At 37.0% G+C, this 19,914-nt stretch overlaps 3 protein-coding genes across 8 annotated transcripts in view; all 3 read left to right on the top strand.

Moving 5' to 3' along the window:
- Positions 1 to 5,349, top strand: part of myh11a (myosin, heavy chain 11a, smooth muscle) — an 82,435-nt gene extending 77,086 nt beyond the window's left edge. For 2 of the 4 annotated variants that reach the window (XM_087255622.1, XM_087255621.1), the window contains 2 exons: positions 526 to 558; positions 4,151 to 5,349. In XM_087255622.1, coding sequence (XP_087111748.1) covers positions 526 to 550 — 25 coding nt within the window. In that variant the 3' untranslated portion in view covers positions 551 to 558; positions 4,151 to 5,349. 4 annotated transcript variants of the gene reach the window in all.
- Positions 5,350 to 6,132: 783 nt separating this feature from the next.
- Positions 6,133 to 15,858, top strand: pglyrp2 (peptidoglycan recognition protein 2). 3 transcript variants are annotated; one of them, XR_015492838.1, is made up of 5 exons: positions 6,133 to 6,603; positions 7,940 to 8,758; positions 10,118 to 10,328; positions 12,733 to 12,831; positions 14,630 to 15,520. XR_015492838.1 is itself a non-coding variant. In NM_001045166.2 (5 exons), exons 1-5 carry the CDS (start codon positions 6,546 to 6,548, stop codon positions 14,648 to 14,650), a joined length of 1,407 nt encoding a protein of 468 aa, NP_001038631.2. In that variant the 5' UTR covers positions 6,172 to 6,545; the 3' UTR covers positions 14,651 to 15,858. The 3 variants fall into 3 exon arrangements, 2 of the variants coding, with proteins under 2 accessions (XP_087112018.1, NP_001038631.2); NM_001045166.2 differs by having other exon boundaries at positions 6,172 to 6,603; positions 12,534 to 12,831; positions 14,630 to 15,858; XM_087255892.1 differs by lacking the exon at positions 12,733 to 12,831.
- The window catches only part of rasal3 (RAS protein activator like 3), a 19,649-nt gene continuing 14,687 nt past the window's right edge, over positions 14,953 to 19,914 (top strand). Inside the window, exon 1 of the mRNA XM_087256512.1 lies at positions 14,953 to 16,904. Coding sequence (XP_087112638.1) covers positions 16,370 to 16,904 — 535 coding nt within the window. The 5' untranslated portion in view covers positions 14,953 to 16,369. The remainder of the gene's footprint in view (positions 16,905 to 19,914) is intronic.

Here is a 19,914-nt window from a genome sequence, read left to right as displayed (position 1 = left end):
GTACTTTGGTTTCTCCCACAGTCCAAAGACATGTGGTACAGTTGAATTGGGTGAGCTAAATTGTCCTTAGTGTATGAGTGTGTGTGAATGTGTGTGTGGATGTTTTCCAGAGATGAGATGCGGCTGGAAGGGCTGCGTAAAAATGTGCTGGATAAGATGGTGGTTCATTCCGCTGTGGCGATTGCAGATTAATGAAGGGACAAAGCCGACATGAAAATTAATGAATGAATGAATCCTTAAAACTGCTCCTGTAGTCCTGCTAGGATGTTTTCAAATTGGACTAAGTAGTGACCTCAATTTAGGAAATTTGTTGGTTGATTATTAGTATATTATAATATAATTATATTATAATTAGTATCGCTCTTCTTATAATTTAGTAAATCTGGCCCTTAATATCTAGAAAGTAGTGAAATGCTTGGCCAGTAACTTCTACAAGACCGAGCTTTCAGCAGATTCTCAGCACTTGTTTCCCAGATCTCTTCCTTTTATAAACTGAAAACCCAAGATTGTCTATCTCTGTTGCAGAGGCAATCCTGAACCCACACAGTGACTATGCAGGTACCTCTGTGCTCAAAAGTTTGACACAGAAGATGTACTCTTCACAAATCTTTCCTTTTACTTGCCACAATATACTGTATACTGTGTTTCTTGCCAGTGAGAGTGAAATATGGTTTATTACAACTCTTTTAATGTTTCGTAAAGCGCACACATGAACTTAAACAATAAATAATTTGTTTTACTTTATCATTTACTCATACTCGTGCCATTGCAAAACCCACAAGACTTTCATTCATCTAAAAAAAAGTTGAATTATATATATTTTAGGACAGCAGAACACTTAAGGTACCTACTGTAATTATATTATAACTAAAAATTAACTAAAAAATATTTAAGTTAAAACTAAATGAAAATATACAGAAAAACCTAAACAAAAAATAAAATTAAATAAATAAACACAACGATAGGCGAAGCAGTGGCGCAGTAGGTAGTGCTGCCGCCTCACAGCAAGAAGGTGGCTGGGTCACTGGTTCGAGCCTCTGCTCAGTTGGCGTTTCTGTGTGGAGTTTGCATGCTCTCCCTGCGTTCGCGTGGGTTTCCTCCGGGTGCTCCGGTTTCCCCCACAGTCCAAAGACATGCGGTACAGGTGAATTGGGTAGGCTAAATTGTCTTTAGTGTGTGAATGTGTGTGTGTATGTTTCCCAGAGATGGGTTGCGGCTGGAAGGGCATCCGCTGCGTAAAAACTTGCTGGATAAAGGCGGATTTATACTTCAACGTCAAACGCCGGCGTATGCTACGGCGCTGACGCATAGCCCTTCGCCGTGGCCGTCGGCGTCGCTGACGTGCACCTCTCAAAAAATGTAACTACACGTCGCAATGATGCGTAGCGCAAGCTCTGTGATTGGTCGGCTTGGTAGCGCTGACGAGTCGGGGCGGGACCGAGAGCCGCGCGAATGGCGCGAGCGATTGGTTATAAGTGTGGAGTCCCGTGAAGGAGCTCCGGATGGAAAGTTTTGTTTTGTGTTTACCTCATAGTTAAAGTTGTTGCACGTCCGCCGGTTCCTGCCTCAAAATGAGCGAGTTTGAGTCACTTCTACAACCAGGAAGTGCTCAGGAAACGCAAAACAGAAGCGAAGAAACTCGACACAGAGGAACATTTACACCTCACTGCCAACTAGCGTTTCGGAAGTGTTAATGCAGACCAACAGAGAGAGCGCGCAGAAGTATAAATGCACAGCTGCGCGCGTTGCATGCGCCGTGGGTTACGCCGGTCACTTGACGCAGAAGTATAAACCAGGCTTAAAGGCTGATTTAAGTTGGCGGTTCATTCCACTGTGGCGACCCCGGATTAATAAAGGGACTAAGCCGACAAGAAAATGAATGAATGAAACACAACAATAGTATTTTAGTAATCGCATATAAGCATATAATTAGTTTTTTTATTATTAAATAGCAGCCTATATTGGACCATATTTCCCTCTTCGCTCTCCAAGCATGGTTCAGTTTTCTGAACCAGCCTCGTTTAGCCTGTTTTCAGGTTTACAAATGAGGTTTTAACGCTGCCTTTAACCTCTTACAACTTTACTTTAACAGATTCCTTAACCTTAACAAACCTTAACTGATCCCACGTTCTGATTCCACGTTCTACTGTAAAGGATGCTTGTGACTGTATTCTGATGGCATACCAATACAATACAACATTTTGTTATTTCTTTGCATTAGTCTAATGCTATTTTCAAATTGCAATTTTTAAAAATATTTTTATATATAAATGTATATTTCAGTGAAGTATCTGAAGTATTCAGTGTCTACTGTGTTTCTCAGCTGTACACTTCATGTCTCAAATTTTTAAATGTTACCATAGTGATAGTCTTTTTTAGTTAAATGTATGTTTTTTATTAGGAAATATTTATATTAATATTTCAGATTTTAAAAAATAATATTTAGAAAATAAAATGTATAGGGAGCGAGGCAGTGGCGCAGTAGGTAGTGCTATCGCCTCACAGCAAGAAAGTTGCTGGGTCACTGGTTCGAACCTCGGCTCATTTGGTGTTTCTGTGTGGAGTTTGCATGTTCTCCCTGCCTTCGCGTGGGTTTCCTCCAGGTTCTCCGGTTTCCCCCACAGTCCAAAGACATGCGGTACAGGTGAATTGGGTAGGCTAAATTGTCCGTTGTGTGTGAATGTGTGTGTGTGTATATTTCCCAGAGATGGGTTGCGGCTGGAAGGGCATCCGCTGTGTAAAAACTTGCTGGATAAGTTGGCGATTCATTCCGCTGTGGAGATCCCAGATTAATAAAGGGACTAAGCCGACAAGAAAATGAATGAATGAATAAAATGTATAGGTCTACGTATATAATATACATATTATCCAAATTTGTCCATACTTACAAAAATAAATAGCACTGGTCTCATCAGGAATAGTTGAATGAAACTTAACTAGTAGATCTGAAGATGAAGTTCACACTGCAAACGTTTAGCTCTGATTTTTGCTTGTTGACGTGGGCAACATTTTCACAGTGCGAATAATCAAAAACTCAATCAGAGACAATCACCAAGGTCTGCAAAATATTTGGCATGCTAAATGTCTGGACTTGTCTGTGATTAAAAATCATGATGTGTGAATGAGTTCTGACTGAATAAAGCATCAGCAATGATCAACAGCCAATGAGAGAGCAGGATACAGGTCAGTGGAGGAGTTATAGACCACAATATATATAAAAAATTAATTTACAATAACATTAAACAGAAACAAAGGAACATTTGCTTGATCAGTCAAAATTATTGATTGACTTCCACTTATTTTTTTCGGTTTGTTCAATGCATCACCCTAAACATTTCCTCCTCCACAATCTTCTTTTCATTTTGCCCCTTTGTTGTAAATCAGGGGTCACCAATCCTGGTCCTAGAGGGCCGGTGTCCCTGCAGGGTTTAGCTCCATCTTGCCTCAACACACCTGCCTGGATGTTTCAAGTATACCTAGTAAGACCCTGATTAGCTTGTTCAGGTGTGTTTGATTAGGGTTGGAGCTAAAATCTGCAGGACACCGGCCCTCCAAGAACAAGTTTGGTGACCACTTTTGTAAATCATTCAGCATTCAGTGCGTGGACCATTTGAATAGCAGATCATTTAAAATATTTATTGCAGGGAACAATTTCCAGTCTTGGATGTTAAGTGATCTTATCATTTCTCGTGTGTGTTTGTGAGCCAGACAGAGTGGTCAGCAATTGATTTGTAGTCATACAGTGTGTATCCTCCTGTCGCAGATCCATCATGCAGTATGAACACAGCAGCAACTGAACGCTACTCGAGATGAGTGTTTCCCAACCCTGTTCCTGGAGGCACATCAACAATACATATATTGGATGTCTCCCTTATTAGAACAGTTCATTTCAGGTTTTCAAGTCTCTTCAAATGTTCTGATGGTTTGATTCAGGAGTGTTTGAATAGGAAGAGGTTGACGTTTGTGTACTGTTGGTGTGCCTTTTGGAACGGTTTTTGTAATTGTTTTAGCTTATTTTAAATAAGTAGTTTAAACAAACAACATACATAATTTTTTAGAGTGTAACATCTAACACTGATGTACCAGGAACCAAGCAACCTAGAATGAAAGTCTTTCTATTTGCATGCTAAGATTTGTTGTGATATTTCAGGCGAGGCAATGAGACGTCATCCTTCAGCAGCACACCGAGACGCACTGGAGGAGGAGGCCGACGGGGAATCATCGACAGCTCGGATGCTGCGGAGGATGATGCCGACATGCAGAGCGATTACAACGGAACCAAATCTAATGAATAAACATCACCTTTCAAAATACCTTCTAGTCAAACAACCAAAGTCTACTTTTACATGGGTCATTATTTAGTTTCTAATATATTTGTTTGACCGCAACAAAGCACTGCGCTCTGACTTGGCATTTGGCCAGTCATGATTTCTATATTTTTATTTTATTTTATTAGCAGTTATAGTTTTGTTAGCTCATTTATCACAACCCCCAGTTTTTACATTGATCGTTGTGGCTGCAGACCTTCTAAAATTTCATCTAAACAAGTGTTTTGTTTATTAAAAACCTTCTTCTTAGTTAAAAACCTGGTGGTTTTTAGAGTTTACCTTCACTCAGATTTGAGGTAAATATCTTCTTTGTTTTATTCTTTAATGTCTCAACTGCAGGTAAATGACTGTTCACTGTTTTTACTGCATAATTTCCTGCACTTTTTCATTTATTTGCTATATATTCCTGAAATACAGCTTGCACAAGCAACAAAATGGATCGTTTTGAGGAATTCTGGAGGTCATCGATTTTTTTCTCCCAATTACCAGTGTGTCTTGGTGTCAAGTTTTTAGTTTTTAATTATTACTGTAGAGACACCGAGTACTTGTGGACGGTGAAATGAAATGTATTGATATTTACATAATATCAATGAAGGTATGTATCGTTCCCGAAAAGTAGTTATAAAATATAACATATGGAAATGTTACCTCTTTATCATACAGTCAGGTACCTTTGAAACCTCTGTAGTTTTTTTTATAGCATTTTATGTTCCCTCTGAATGTTTGCTTAAAGTATTTTCTTAAAAACGGTCAAATATTATGGTTATTATTTGCCTAAAAGTGTTTCAATATTTGTAACAGACTTGCAATTCAAATTCATGCAGTCGATTAGAGATCTTTTGACATAGAATGCCTGTAAAAGAACTTTGAAAATATATAAATATATATAAAGTTTTATTTTTCCAATACGTTCACTTGGCACAATTTAAAGTACATTGGGAATGCCATGTCATTGGATTTATTCACTTCCATCTAGTTATTTGTGAAACCACATGCACATGAAATAAAGTCTGAAAATAAATCTCTTGTATTCTTCTTTAAATTATGTTTACATGCCGAAATGCTGTTTTAAATTGATCTGTTTGGTTACATATTTATTTTTAAACTTATATCACATGTTTGAATTAAAAGTGATGCAAAATTATTGTTAAAATATGAAAATATTAACAAAAAGGCAAAATTGGTACATTACTTATAGTAATTTTGGCTAGCATAATACTCCTAGTAAATTGTACAGTATTAAAACAATATTTATGTATATGTCTGTATAAGCTTTACTGAATACCCACAATGTCACCATGTCTTTAAAAAAATAATACAAGGCATACATTCAACTGCTAATTATCTCAATTATATCAAATAAATATCTTGTCAGCCAGTCATCACAGCAACTATGCATTTATTTAATTCAATGTTACAGGGTTGCCAAGTCCGCTGTTTCCCCGCGGTATTTTGTACTTTTAACCACTTTCCACGTGTTATCTGTTTGATTGCATAGATTTTATTTATATGTTTGTGTTAAAATGTTTTACTTTACCAAATACTGATGTTAAGAGTGCTATAAAATGAACTAGGCTGTTGAAATAGAGTAAGCACAAGTGTGTGTGGTCCATGCATGGGTACTAAATGTGAAATGTGTGCTGCTGTGTCATATACTGTCCAGTTTTGTTGCAAATTTTTTATTTATTTATGAAAACAATGTTTGTAATTGCTAATATAAACAGTGATTTTCACAAATACAAGGATAAATAAGCCTTTTACGTATTGGCAGTAGAATATAGAGTTTTGTTATTGGGATAATTTTGCAAATGATCTAGTTTTGTTGCGAAAACCTGGCAACCCTGCGTCGTCAAAACAGTCTGCTAAGTTAAGACCACCTAGCTATGACCTTTACCTTCCTAATTTCCAGTAACTCGGTACGCATCATTAAACAACAAACAGAACAGCAGAACTGTGAGTCCCTGCCATTAAAAATCTATACTCCAGTTCACGAGGAAGACTTTTATCACTTCAGATATTTACTCAAATAATACATCGAACACATCGGAAACACCACAAACATTTTTGTCATGGCGGAATACCACACCTGAAATAACGGAATGGTAAATTGCAGAATTTGGACTGTCCCGCCTTTAGTGTTTCGCCATATGTATATGCTCATAGGCTACCGTACATTCAGACACTTTTAGAAGCAAATGGTAAGATTTAGTACTAATAATGACACCAGGTGCATTATGGATTATGGTCATGGCTGGAATATGCATGCAGAGCTCAGGTACGTACGCTATATTTAATTATTCAGATTTTCATGTCAATAATCTAATGACAAGTGTTAAATTTGGATTTGAAGACGGAACCTAATTGTTAAATGTTATTTTTGAACCATACTATGGTATAGTACAGTTGATTAAATCTGTTGTGGTGATTCTGTAATTGAAAACTATAGTAGCCTAATATAAACAAATGACGCATTACTGGGCTAGGTTTTCTACAATTATATTTTAAAATGAACCGGTGTCTTGTACTAAAACCTAAAGTACACTATAGTATTTTTTACCGTTTATAAGTTCACTAAATTAGTACTACAGTAAAATATGCGAAATAGATGTAATAATATACACTCACCGGCCATTTTATTAGGTACACCTTACTAGAACCGGGTTGGACCCCCTTTTGCCTTCAGAACTGCCTTTATCCTTCGTGGCATATATTCAACAAGAAATATTCCTCAGAGATTTTGGTCCATATTGACATGATAGCATCACGTGGTTGCTGCAGATTTGTCAGCCTCACATCCCTGATGCGAATCTCCTGTTCCACCACATCCCAAAAATGCTCTACTGGATTGAGAACTGGTGACTGTGGAGGCCATTTGAGTACAGTAAACTCATTGTCATGTTCAAGAAACAAGTCTGAGATGAGTCACGCTTTATGACATGACGCGTTATCCTGCTGGAAGTGACCATCAAAAGATGGGTGCACTGTGGTCATAAAGGGATGGACATGGTCAGCAACAATACTTAGTAGGTTTTACTATATTTTACTATAGTCTGGTTCAAAAACTATAGCATTTACTATGAAATTGGTAAATATACTTTTGTTTATTTATTTATTTTTTTTGTTTTTTTGCAGCGAGTATATTTATCTCAATAGCTATTTAGTAGCATTGTTTAATTAAGCTGATGTACTTTGTCCAAACATACATCGCCCCAAATTACTATAATTAAATAATTTACAAAAGATGAATTATTATGTGACCATCTGAGGTTTTAATACAGATAATAAGATCATGTTTTTATAGCGTTACATTACATTGTGAGGTTTTTTTCAGCACGAGTTTTTTAGCACCACAGTTGTTGATTCCAGTTGGTATATATTGGCATATGTTGAAATAAACATTAAACATTTTTTCATGTTATAAGCAAATACGCTGCACTTGTGTAAGGGGATTATCATAAATTATGTTTTATCATTAATATGATAACAAGCTACACCTACAGCAGGATCCCAATGCCAAACTCCAAAAAAAGTAACATTTATGATAATTCAACATGAAGGCAGTATTAATTGTGCTTTGATTATATTGAAATAATTCTTTATGTATTTTACAGCTGTGCATCTGAGAAACATGGAGCACTTTATTACTGCTGTTGCACATTTAGAACATTTAAACCCACAACTGAGTTCACTGGCTTTAGTGTCGAATCTATGCCAGATTGCAGACCAAACACACAATATCACTCACGGTTTTATGAGATCATCTAACAACGAAACTGAAACTCATCCGAAAATCAAAGAGCGGCTAAATATCAACCTCAATCTCTCTCATTTCTTCAGCCAAGCACTTCATCATTTTATAACAGCTGCTTATGAAGAAAAGGGAGTTGTTCTGACTCCCGATGGCACAACGGTTGCCCTCGCTCCCCTACTTTTAGGTCTTGAATCTGGACTACGAGCAGAAAACGACAGTAACCAGCCTAATGGATTCTACCTACATCCACTGGCCAGGACGTTAGGCTTGTCATTTCTTAACTCAACTCCAACTGTGAGACTTGGTGCAGAGGGTTGTTGGGACAGTGTATCTGCACCAATGGTTTTTACTCTCTCCAACTTTCCGTCTTTGGTCACTGATGCTGTGGTTCATGGTGGAATGGATGGAGCCATACTTGGGAAGCACCTTTCTGTTGTTAATTGCTCTAAAATGAATGTAAGCACACTGCTGAGGAGTTACTACTTAAGGACTGTGGAAGAGCTGGATGATGTTTTGGATCCTCATCTGAAAGGTCGATATCGCAGACAGAATTTTCAGAAGATCACAAGTTCTTCGCTGCTTCAAGAGAAGGTAGCTGGTGTACTCCCTAGTCAAGGGGACGCTGAGTTGGAGAGTCTTATAGCAAAAGGAATCAAAGAATTTGTGCTACGTTACATGGGTAAGTTAAGGTACTGTCTGTCAACTTGGTCAAGTTCTGAACTGCTTTACAGATAATTTACTCACCCCTTGTCATCCAAGATATTTTTGGCTTCATAGTCATAAAGAAAATATGTATTTTGAGCAGAACATTTCAGATTTTGTCCATGTAGTGAACTTTAAAGTAGGCTCATTTTACAAGTCCCTAATAGTTAAACAGTTGAGTTGAGTACCATTTTTGAATCCGATCATCCAATCTCCATGTTTGGCGGAATCACTTTTAGATCAATTTAGCATAAATCATTGAATCAGATTAGGCCATTAGCATCTCACTCAAATTGAAATATTGTTTTATAAGTTTCGATAATTTTCCTTTATTTTCTTCCAGAATGAGAGTATAGTTCCTATCCATATTGACCTAGAAAATAGCTAGAACCTTTTTTTTTATTGAGTGAGATTTAATCAGATTTATGCTAAGCTAAGCTAAGCTAAAAGTGCTCCTGCCAGATCTGGAGATCAGCTGATTGGGTTAAAATTTGTAAAACCCAACTGTTAAATTCTAAGGGAGTTGTAAAATTCATTAATTCATTCATTTTCTTGTCGGCTTAGTCCCTATATTAATCCGGGGTCGCCACAGCGGAACGAACCGCCAACCCATCCAGCAAGTTTCCACGCAGCGGATGCCCTTCCAGCCGCAACCCATCCCTGGGAAACATCCACACACACACTCATACACTACGGACAATTTAGCCTACCCGATTCACCTGTACCGCATGTCTTTGGACTGTTAGGGAAACCGGAGCACCCGGAGGAAACCCACGCAAAGGCAGGGAGAACATGCAAACTCCACACAGAAACACCAACTGAGCCGAGGTTCGAACCAGCTTCCCAGCGACCTTCTTTCTGTGAGGCGACAGCACTACCTACTGCATCACTGCCTCGCCCCGTTGTAAAGTTAGCTGAATAAAAAAATAAATAAAGTTCCTTTAATCTGGTTCTTTGCTGGTCGGGACTAGCACATGATCACAAGAAGTAGCAAGAACTTTACAAATGCAGTTTAAATGCAGACTTGAGAGCTTTAAATGATCACAGCTGAGAAACAAGGGTCTTACCTAGCAAAACTATCAGTCATTTTCTAAAAACGTATTTATTTTTTAATTTATATATATATATTTTTTTGGCAGTCGTCATGCTGTAGCATTTAAGCAGAAGAAAGAAAGAAAGAAAGAAAGAAAGAACGAAAGAAAGAACGAAAGAAAGAACGAAGTGAATTTCTGGGAAGACTGTGGGTTGAGTAAATTATCAGTAAAGTTTTGTTCAGAAAGTGAACTGATCTTTTAAACCACTAAATACCACATTGAGAAAAGTGTTCTTCCTACAGATTGCCCGAGCATCATTCCTAGATGTATATGGGGCGCAGCGCCACCTCAGGTTCCTCTTGAACTCCTCTCTCCACCAATGTCATTTCTGTACATTCACCACACAGCAATACCCAGCAAACCCTGTCTAAACCTTCAGACGTGCTCCCAAAACATGAGGGCAATGCAGCGTTTCCATCAGAAGGACCGGGGCTGGTATGACATCGGCTACAGGTACTATCATCTTGATATATATTTGAGACATATACTCTGTTCTAAATCAAATAATGCACTTTACAGTGTGACTTTCTTTTTAAGTAGGTCCACTTTTGTATGCCAGGGTTAGACTATACTCTCAAAAAATTATGAGTAACCCAACATTGGGTCAAATATAGACAAACTCAAAGTTTGTTTTTTTCAATAAATTTAAATTGCTCTTTTGAACCCATCGGTTGGGTTTGCCCGTGTTTGACCCAACACTGGGTTACAGCAACCCAGCATTTTTAGAGTGTGTACAAAATATTTATTTTTGGTTGGATCCACTTGACATATATGTCATGGTGATTAGTAAATGACAATGGCACAAAACCATGTGCATTATTCTAAATATAAATAGTGCAAGTAGTGTGTTAACACTGACAAATCCAGAATCAAAAAGTGTACTTTGAAGGGCACCGTTGGTGAAAAGCTGTTTGGACAGACGTGTGTAGATAAAGTGTATATACTGTCATATTGGGGTGATATAAATACACACAGTCCTTTTTTTTTTTTTTTTTTTTAAATTTAACAACATAAAATCGGTGCCAACGCACGCCTCCCACCAGTGCTGATATATAGCCATATCGCACTGCTACTCGTGTGATATATATATATATATATATATATATATATATATATATATATATATATATATATATATATATATATATATCCAGTTGAAATCAGAATTATTAGCTCACCTGGATTATTAGCCACCCTTTCCCCCCAATTTCTGTTTAATGAAAAGAAGATTTTTTTCAACACATTTCTAAATGTTCTAAATTTATTTCTAAATGTTCTAATAGTTTTAATAATTCATTTCTAATAACTGATTTCTTTTATGATTTCGATGACAGCATATAATATTTCACTTGATATTTTTCAAAATACAAGCATTCAGGTTAAAGTGCGATTCAAAGGCTTAATTGGGGTAATTAGGCAAGTCATTGTATAGCAGTAGTTTCTTCTGCAGACAATCAAAAATATATATTACTCAAGGGCGATAATAATTCATTCATTCATTCATTTTCTTGTCGGCTTAGTCCCTTTTTTTTTAATCCGGGGTCGCCACAGCGGAATGAACCGCCAACTTATCCAGCAAGTTTTTACGCAGCGGATGCCCTTCCAGCCGCAACCCATCTCTGGGAAACATCCACACACACATTCACACACACACTCATACACTACGGACAAGTTAACCTACCCAATTCACCTGTACCGCATGTCTGTGGGACTGTGGGGGAAACCGGAGCACCCGGAGGAAACCCATGCGAAGGCAGGGAGAACATGCAAACTCCACACAGAAACACCAACTGAGCCGAGACTCGAACCAGCGACCCAGCGGCCTTCTTGCTGTGAGGCGACAGCACTACCTACTGCGTCACTGCCTCGCCGGCGATAATAATATTGACCTTAAGTTGGGTTTCAAAATATTTAAAACTGCTTTTATTCTAGCCAAAATAAAACAAATAAGACTTTCTCCAGAAGAAAAAAATATTATAGGCAATACTGTGAAAAATTCCTTTAATTTATTTAATTAAACATAATTTGGGAAATATTTATTTTAAAAAATTCACAGGAGGGTAATTAATTTTGACTTCAACTGATAATCGTTTTGAATAATCGTGATTATGGCTTTTCCCATAATTGAGCAGCCCTAATTCCAACATATGTTTTACGCAGCGGATGCCCTTCCAGCTGCAACCCAGTACTGGAAAACACCCATACACACTCATTCACACTTATACACTACGGCCAATTTAGTTTATAAATTCACCTATAGCGCATGTCTTTGGACTGTGGGGGAAACCGGAGCACCTGGAGGACACCCATGCCAACATGGGAAGAACATGCAAACTCCACACCGTGCTCCCCACATTTGCTTTATTAAAGTTGAAAAGCATTAGGTATACATAGCTCAGCAAAGTTAAAATTTGATTTTGTTTATTCACAACTGGCTATTTTAACAAAATACTAAATGTAGGAATCAATCAAATTTAAGTAAGCAGTCAAAATCAATGACGACACAGTTACTGTCTATCTAGAGCATTTAAAACAAATTTAGATTTACATTTCAGTTAATATATTGCAACTAACTAAGGCAATTCTAGAACAGTTATATGCATAACATGGCATATGCTACCACATTTTATTTATTTATTTACATATTTTTTAATTAAGCTTTGTGGTTGGGTCTGATGGATACATCTATGAAGGTCGTGGCTGGATGTCACAAGGGGCTCACACTAAAGGACGCAATAACGTGGGGTATGGTGTAGCTTTCATTGGCGATTACTCTGGTCGTTTACCCTCCACTCATGACATGGAACTGGTGCGCCATCATCTGGTCAAGTGTGGAGTGAACAATGGATTTCTGCAGGAGGATTTCACCATTCTCGGACACAGACAAGTAGTAGTAACCACCAGCTGCCCAGGAAATGCCCTTTACTCTGAGATCACAACCTGGATGCACTATAAAGTATGTAGGATTCCACAGTCTTAAATGTATCGAACATCTTTCAAAAATGCAGTTAAATGCTTGAAATACTTTTCATCTACAATGTTAAAAAAATCTAAAAATCAGCAGTTTTACATATTTTGTAATTCATGTTTTTATTTAGTTTATTTATGCTTTTGAATTGCATTATGGGACATTGATCTTTCTTCCAACAACTTTTAACTTTGAAAGTTAATTTGTGGTATTTATTAACATTTTGGCTTTGTGTTGTACACTATGTGACAAAAGTCTTGCCGCCTATCCAAGCTTTAGGTACAACAAATAATAATTTGACTTCTAGTTGATCATTTGGTGTTAGAAGTGGCTTATATGAAAGACAAAGGCCTCTAGATTATGCTTATTTTACCAAAATAAAATATAATCATGCCTTGATTTAATTATTTAATTAGGACATTAAGGTCTGACTTTGCTTAGACAAAAGCCTTGTCACTTAACAGAAATAATGTACAGTATAGAATATAAAGTCATGGTACAGTGGAAAAAGAATTAATATTGTGTATGACTCCCATGAGCTTGGAGGACTGCATCCATACATCTCTGCAATGACTCAAATAACTTAATGAAGTCATCTGGAATGGCAAAGAAAGCATTCCTGCAGGACTCCCAGAGTTCATCAAGACTCTTTAGATTCCCCTTCAATGACTTTTCCTTCATCTTACCCTAGACATGCTCAATAACGTTCATGTCTGGGGACTGGGCTGGACAATCCTTGAGCAGCTTGACCTTCTTTGTTTCAGGAACTTTGATGTGGAGGTTGAAGTATGAGAAGGAGCGCTATCCTGCTGAAGAATTTGCCCTCTCCTGTGGTTTGTAATGTGATGGGCAGCACAAATGTCTTGATACTTCAGGCTGTTGATGTTCCCATCCACTCTACAGATCTCTCGCTCTCCCCCATACTGAATGTAACCCCAAACCATGATTTTTCCTTCACTATACCTGACTGATTTCTGTGAGAGTACTGGCTCCATGCGGGTTCCAATAGGACTTCTGCAGTATTTGTGATGATTGGGATGCAGTTCAACAGATGATTCATTAGAGAAATGTACCTTCTGCCACTTTTCCTTATTATCAACTAGGAGTCAAGTTATTATTTATTGCTTTTATAACTGGGATTGACGACAACACTTTTGTCAGGTAGTTTATATTTTGCTACAAAATCCTTGTAATAAATTGCCAGTACATTTTCTGTTATTTTACAGACCACCAAGCAATTTTATGTTTAATACACATCTAATAGATGTCTAGCATGGATGTTTTGACTAAAACAAGGCTAAGTTTTCTGTCAGTGAAAACATAATAAATGTCTAAGAATAGCCCAAAATTAGACCAATCAACAAATACACTGATTATACAGGCTTCACATGTGTAGTATTTAATCATGTGTATTTGATAACTAGTCTAGTTTTGGGCTATTGTACTAGATTTTTACTCACAGACACAGGGGCCAATTATACCCTTGTTTTAGCAAAGATGTCTTTAGACATCTATTAGATATCTTTTAAACACAGAAAATGCTTGCTGGGATATTTCTTTATATATTATTTCTTATACATTATATTATTTTAAACTAGTAAACTGTAGAGTTGAATTTTCGACATCAAAAGTCAACAGTGCAGAAATCAAGCTCCCATAATGCAGTTACCAACCATATTTAAACGGAAAACACTTGTGAACCACAAAAAACAGAATTTATTTTATTTTTATAGTGTACATACAACATGCAAACTAAGAGTTTTTGTTTCTACTATGTTTCTTACAGGATAAGGATCCTTTGAAGTAACATTGGAGATCTCACTGACACGTCATGGTTTATTGTGCAGGACTGCTACAATAACTAAGCCTTTTAATTTGTCTGAAAAAAACATGAGGAAAGATTGATGGTAATTCAATGTTATTCATTCATTCATTTTCCTTTAGCTTACTTCCTGATTTACCAGGGGTCGCCACAGCAGAATGAAACAATATTAATAATAATAATCATTTGTTTTGTTTATACAGTCCCCACACCTAAAGACACTGTATAATCTATGTTGATCCTGGAACATAATTTTTGTTTCGAAAATGTAATTCATACCTATTCCCTACCACTAAACCCAACCATAACAGCAAATTATTCCTAAAATCAGAGGGGAATAATAGTTGGAAAACAATCATGAAGTGCATAAACCTAACCGTTAGCCTAAACTTAACTGTAAACGTATCCCTTAATTCTGATAGGCTGAGAGGAATTTTGTTCCAGGATCAACATAGATCCAGGAACTTTGTCCTACTTGGTAAAATTAGGTTGGCAACTGTTTTAAATGTTGTGTATCAAGACTTTTTGTCTGTTTTTTGTCCTCAAACCTCTTCTTATAAGACTAGATTCTTGCTAATCTCATCCTAAGCCTTTTTGTTCGATTTTGAGTCTTGACTGTGAAACTGAAATACAGTCAAGGCCTTTAGCTGTGTGTTTATCTAAAACATCTGCAAACCTTAATCAGCCAATCAGAATCAAGCATACAAACATTTAAATTTAACACTGAACTGCAAGGTCAACGGCATGAAACCAAACCTTGGTTGAGTTTTGGTTGAGTGTCTAAATGAGATTTATGAAACATTACTGTGCGTACGTGAGAATTACGTGTGCAAAAATAAACTGTGATCTCCAGTCTTACTCGTTTAATTTTTTTATGCTACAGCTAGATTGAAGAAAAGGTTGACACGATTACTTCTAGTTTTTTTCTTTTTTTACCACCACAGGAAGTGGTTTTCATAGCAGGCCCAAGAGTGAGAAAGGAAGTGTGCTGCTGTTGTGACAGGAAACGTAACAGTCACTGAACAAAACAAGCAGGTATTTAGGGTAAACCGTCAAACTTGTGTGTCATTTATTAACTAAATCCAATCAGCATCATGTTATGCTTGAATAATAATCTTTCTATTTTCATTTTAAAACCATTTTTGTTTCAAACTGTAAGTAAGACAAACATTAAATAAAAGATTATGCTCTCCCACAGTAGTTTTTGATCAATTGGAGCAAATAAAGCAGGACAGGCAGTTTCTGGTTCTGTCAGGTTAGGTTTACAGATTGATAAAAAGCTGAGAGATGCATCATCAACCTGTAAACCTAACCTGACTTCCCCACCCACAAACTGACTGACTTCCTGAACGCTACACGATAAGTGCGCACAGAAAAAAAAACAGCTCATACCTATAAAAACTGAAGACCTGCACAATAAGGAGCACAAATTTAGTCCCAAAAAGCATTTTTGGGGGCAAATACTAGACTAGAGTGACTAGTGTAAGAGAATTAAACCTCAACACTCACTCAAAACCAGAGAGGTTTTAAAGCTGATGATGCGCAAAACAGTTTGAGGAAGTAGCTAATAGGTGAAGTGAGCTGATGATGAAATCCTGAAAACTTCATGATGATGCAAAGGATTTAAACTGGTAGGTGAATCCATACTCTTTCTGGTACTGTAAGAAAACATTCACAGAAAGTTCACCGAGAAAGAAATCTGAGATGGGTACAAACAAAGAGTCAAATGCTGAGCAGGCTGGAGCAGCATCGCAGATTGAGGAAGACATGGAGCTGGTTCCTGAACAGAACAGCCCGGTTGATCAAGACCCACGACAAACAGAGGATGGCAAGCTGCTTAATACATACAAGTGGCACACTGGAGCCAAGGCTGAAACAGTGGCACAGGGTGCCATTGAAAGGCTGGAGAAAGGGGCTTCAAACAAGTGGAACAAAATGCAGAGCTGGCGCAAAGCTCTGAGTGAAGACCCCGGGGAAAAGTCCTCAACTGCAAATCGAGGAGGAGAAAGCCCCTCCAAACCAGACAAGCCGACAACTTCAAGGAAAAACCCTTTTCGCAGAGCTCTTTCGGAGCCACCGGGGTCCCTCCTGGCCTCCTCGGCCCCCGCGTCTTCGAGCGCACAGGCAACAGGGTCCACCGTCCAGGACACGACACAGAGAGGCAAAATCAGAAAGTACCTGCAAACGGTCTCGCAGAGGTTCAAGAAGCCTCGTCTGCAGAGTACTGTCACAGAGCATGGTAAGAGATGCAATGTTAGATGCTTTTTTTTGTTATTACTATTGTTGTGACATCATAATTTTTAGGTTTATTATTTTTATCACACTTTGTCGTTGGCGCAGCTTCAAGTAAATTTTTTTACAGTGATATATATATTAATTTTTTATTATGATTTTATATATTATTATGCAGTTTCCCAGTACCGGGTTGCAGCTAGAAGGGCATCCACTGCGTAAAACATATGTTGGAATAGTTGGTGGTTCATTCCACTGTGGAAAATAAATGATGAATGAATATCATTATGTAAAGAGATACATGAAACTAGATGATACGGTTCAAAAGGAAAAAGAGCTATCAAAAAAAACACGCAAGATAGTCAACAACAGCCAGATTTGTGTGTGCAATAGTAATAGGGTGTACACATGACATGGAAGGATGTAAACACCACCAACAACATAAAAACACAAAAGTACAGCATGCTTAACATGGATATCCATGTTTGTGGCATCACATATTACTTTTATCATCACCAACTTTAGTATTATTATTAATATTATCATATTTTAATTATGAATGCTATTTAAATACTACATTGTCATTTCTAATTATACATACTTCTATTGCTGTTTGTTTTCTGTGTTCACCATATAAAATGTGTTTGCAAATTAAATTATATGCTAAATATTTCATTTAATCTATGATATGTGGAGGTTTTTAGATGTACCTCTGTTGGACGGCTGTGTGAACTTGCTTATTAAAATGATTGCACATGCAGATGCCACTAAATGGCGCTAAAGAATGAGGGTACAACAACAGGATGTGACATTGAGATGGAATATTAAACAACAAGTCAAGTCATTTTTATTCCTATAGTGCTTTTTTACAAACTACTTACTTAAAATGAGCTCAAACATCACAATTCTTAAAGATTTTCAAGGACAACTTAATTGTTTTATGTTCGATCCACTTAAATTTGTAACATCTAATAAGTGAACTTAATTCCTTCATGTTGGCCCAACCCAGCATTTGAGTTCAATATACAAATATCACTGTTGAAGTTCAATTCCGTTAAATATAAACGTCACTGTTGAAGGCTGTGATTTATTAGTGATATATCCCTTCACTGAAGAAAATATTAGTATTAGCAAGATTATTAGGTCACACTTAATTTTTATGGTCCGATGTTTGTTGAATCTAAGTTACATAACATCTACATGCCAACTAATTCTCATTAGCTTATAAGTAGACTGTTGTGGTTAAGGTTAGTGTAAGTTGACATGTACTTGCAGTTTCTTATTGTCGGTTAAATGTCTGTTTAGCAGCAGTATACTACTACTCAAATGGATCATCAAAATAAAGTGTTACCGATTATTACTGCAATCATTATATTTAAACCCTTTTAAAGTTAAAATTGGATATAATTGGAGGTCAGTAATGGTATTAAGTTGGTATTGGTATTAAGATGTTTTCGTCAAGCCAATCAGTGAAACGTTTTAAGTTGTTAAACACTTCCAAAGGTAGTGGAAAACACATTTAATCAGATTGCTTTCGGTGTGTAATTGCTCATGCAAAAAGCCATCTATTCTCCACCTGCTGACCGAACACCAGAATGTTACGGGATGTGTTGTCAGAAAGCACACTAAAACAAGTTGTTCATTAAGCTGCAATGAATCAAAGCATACAAATCATAAAAAAATTTGTACTTGCCATCCACAAAATGATCGTACAGGGACATGTTTGAACATTGCGGGCGGAAAGAGTCTCATCTGACCACTTTCATGAATAAAAATAAAGATGCTAAAGAGGTTCACCACCTTGTAGTGATTCTTCAAAGAACTTTTTTCAGTTTGAAGAATATTTTGTGAAAAATGTAGTTGTCCAGCCATTCATTCGTACTGGCAGGATGTAATACAAGTAATACAAAATATTTTTGGTGATGGAAGACTTCTCTTTTACAACCATTTACTTGGGAAATATAGCAGCCAACTTAATAGTAAAAGACAAGTATTTATTAAAAATACTTTATAGCAAACAGCAATAAAATTGTAATTCTGAAGTGACTACAACTCAACCCCCCTACAAAATCTGAATGGTGAGATATTGTATCTCAATATGTTCAAAATATAGAGAGGATGCGTTTTCATTAAAACTACAAATAAATACCTGCAATATTGGGAGAAATGGAGTGTACTTATGCCTTTACACTGTGTAAACTGATCTTTATATGTATTTGTTAATGTGAGCTGTAAGGAAGTGTGTGACCTGTCTGTTCAATTAAGTTCCCGATGGTAATGTGTTATTATATTTGTTTATTATTATTTTTTCTTCCTTCCTTAAAAAAGAAATAAAAATACACTATAAAAAAGGCTCCATGGATGTTAACGGTTCTTCATGGAAGCGTCAGTGCCACGAAAGAATCTTTATTTTATGGTGTGTTACAAAAGTTAACTTCATAAAAGTTATTACCAGAATATAATGCTTTTACGTCATTTAAAAGGATAGTTCACCCAAAAATGAAAAATACATAATGTATTCTCCATCTTGTGGTTTTAAACCAAGTCTTTCATCTGTTGAACACATGAGATATTTTAGGGGAGAAATACTTTGGAAGTCAATGAGCGCCAGCATTCTTCCAAATACCTTCTTTTGTGTTCAAGAAACTCAAATAGGTGGAGAATGAGCAAATAATGGAAGAATTTTAATTTTGGGGGGAACTATCTCTTTAAAGCTCTTTAACTATCAATGCAAATAAAGAACCTTTATTTAATAAGTGTTCCAAAAGTTAACTTTATAAAAGTTAGGCATTTGATGTTTTGTTAGCAGCTAGCTCTCTTCAACTCTCACACGATTGCCCACTGAAGCTAAGCGGGGCTGGGTCCAGTCTGTACCTGGATGTGAGACCACATGGGAAAGCTAGGTTGCTGCTGGAAGAGGTGTTAGTGAGACCAGCAGGGGGCGCTCAACCTGCGATCTGTGTGTTTCCTAAAGCCCCAGTATAGTGGAGGGGACACTATATTGTCAGTAAGCGCTG

Source organism: Danio rerio, chromosome 6, assembly GCF_052040795.2.
Source record: "Danio rerio strain M-AB ecotype USA chromosome 6, GRCz13ab, whole genome shotgun sequence".
NCBI classification, from domain to species: Eukaryota; Metazoa; Chordata; class Actinopteri; order Cypriniformes; family Danionidae; genus Danio; species Danio rerio.
The sequence above is the reverse complement of the archived record's forward strand: the minus strand, read 5'-3'. Positions and strand labels throughout refer to the sequence as shown.

Bases quoted from the DNA above. Each gene is read 5' to 3' on its own strand.
- pglyrp2 (NM_001045166.2), top strand. From the start codon at position 6,546: ATGACACCAGGTGCATTATGGATTATGGTCATGGCTGGAATATGCATG. The intron at 6,604-7,939 runs GTACGTACGCTA...TGTATTTTACAG, and splicing joins AATATGCATGCAGAGCTCAG to CTGTGCATCTGAGAAACATG. The intron at 12,832-14,629 runs GTATGTAGGATT...TGTTTCTTACAG, and splicing joins CAACCTGGATGCACTATAAA to GATAAGGATCCTTTGAAGTA.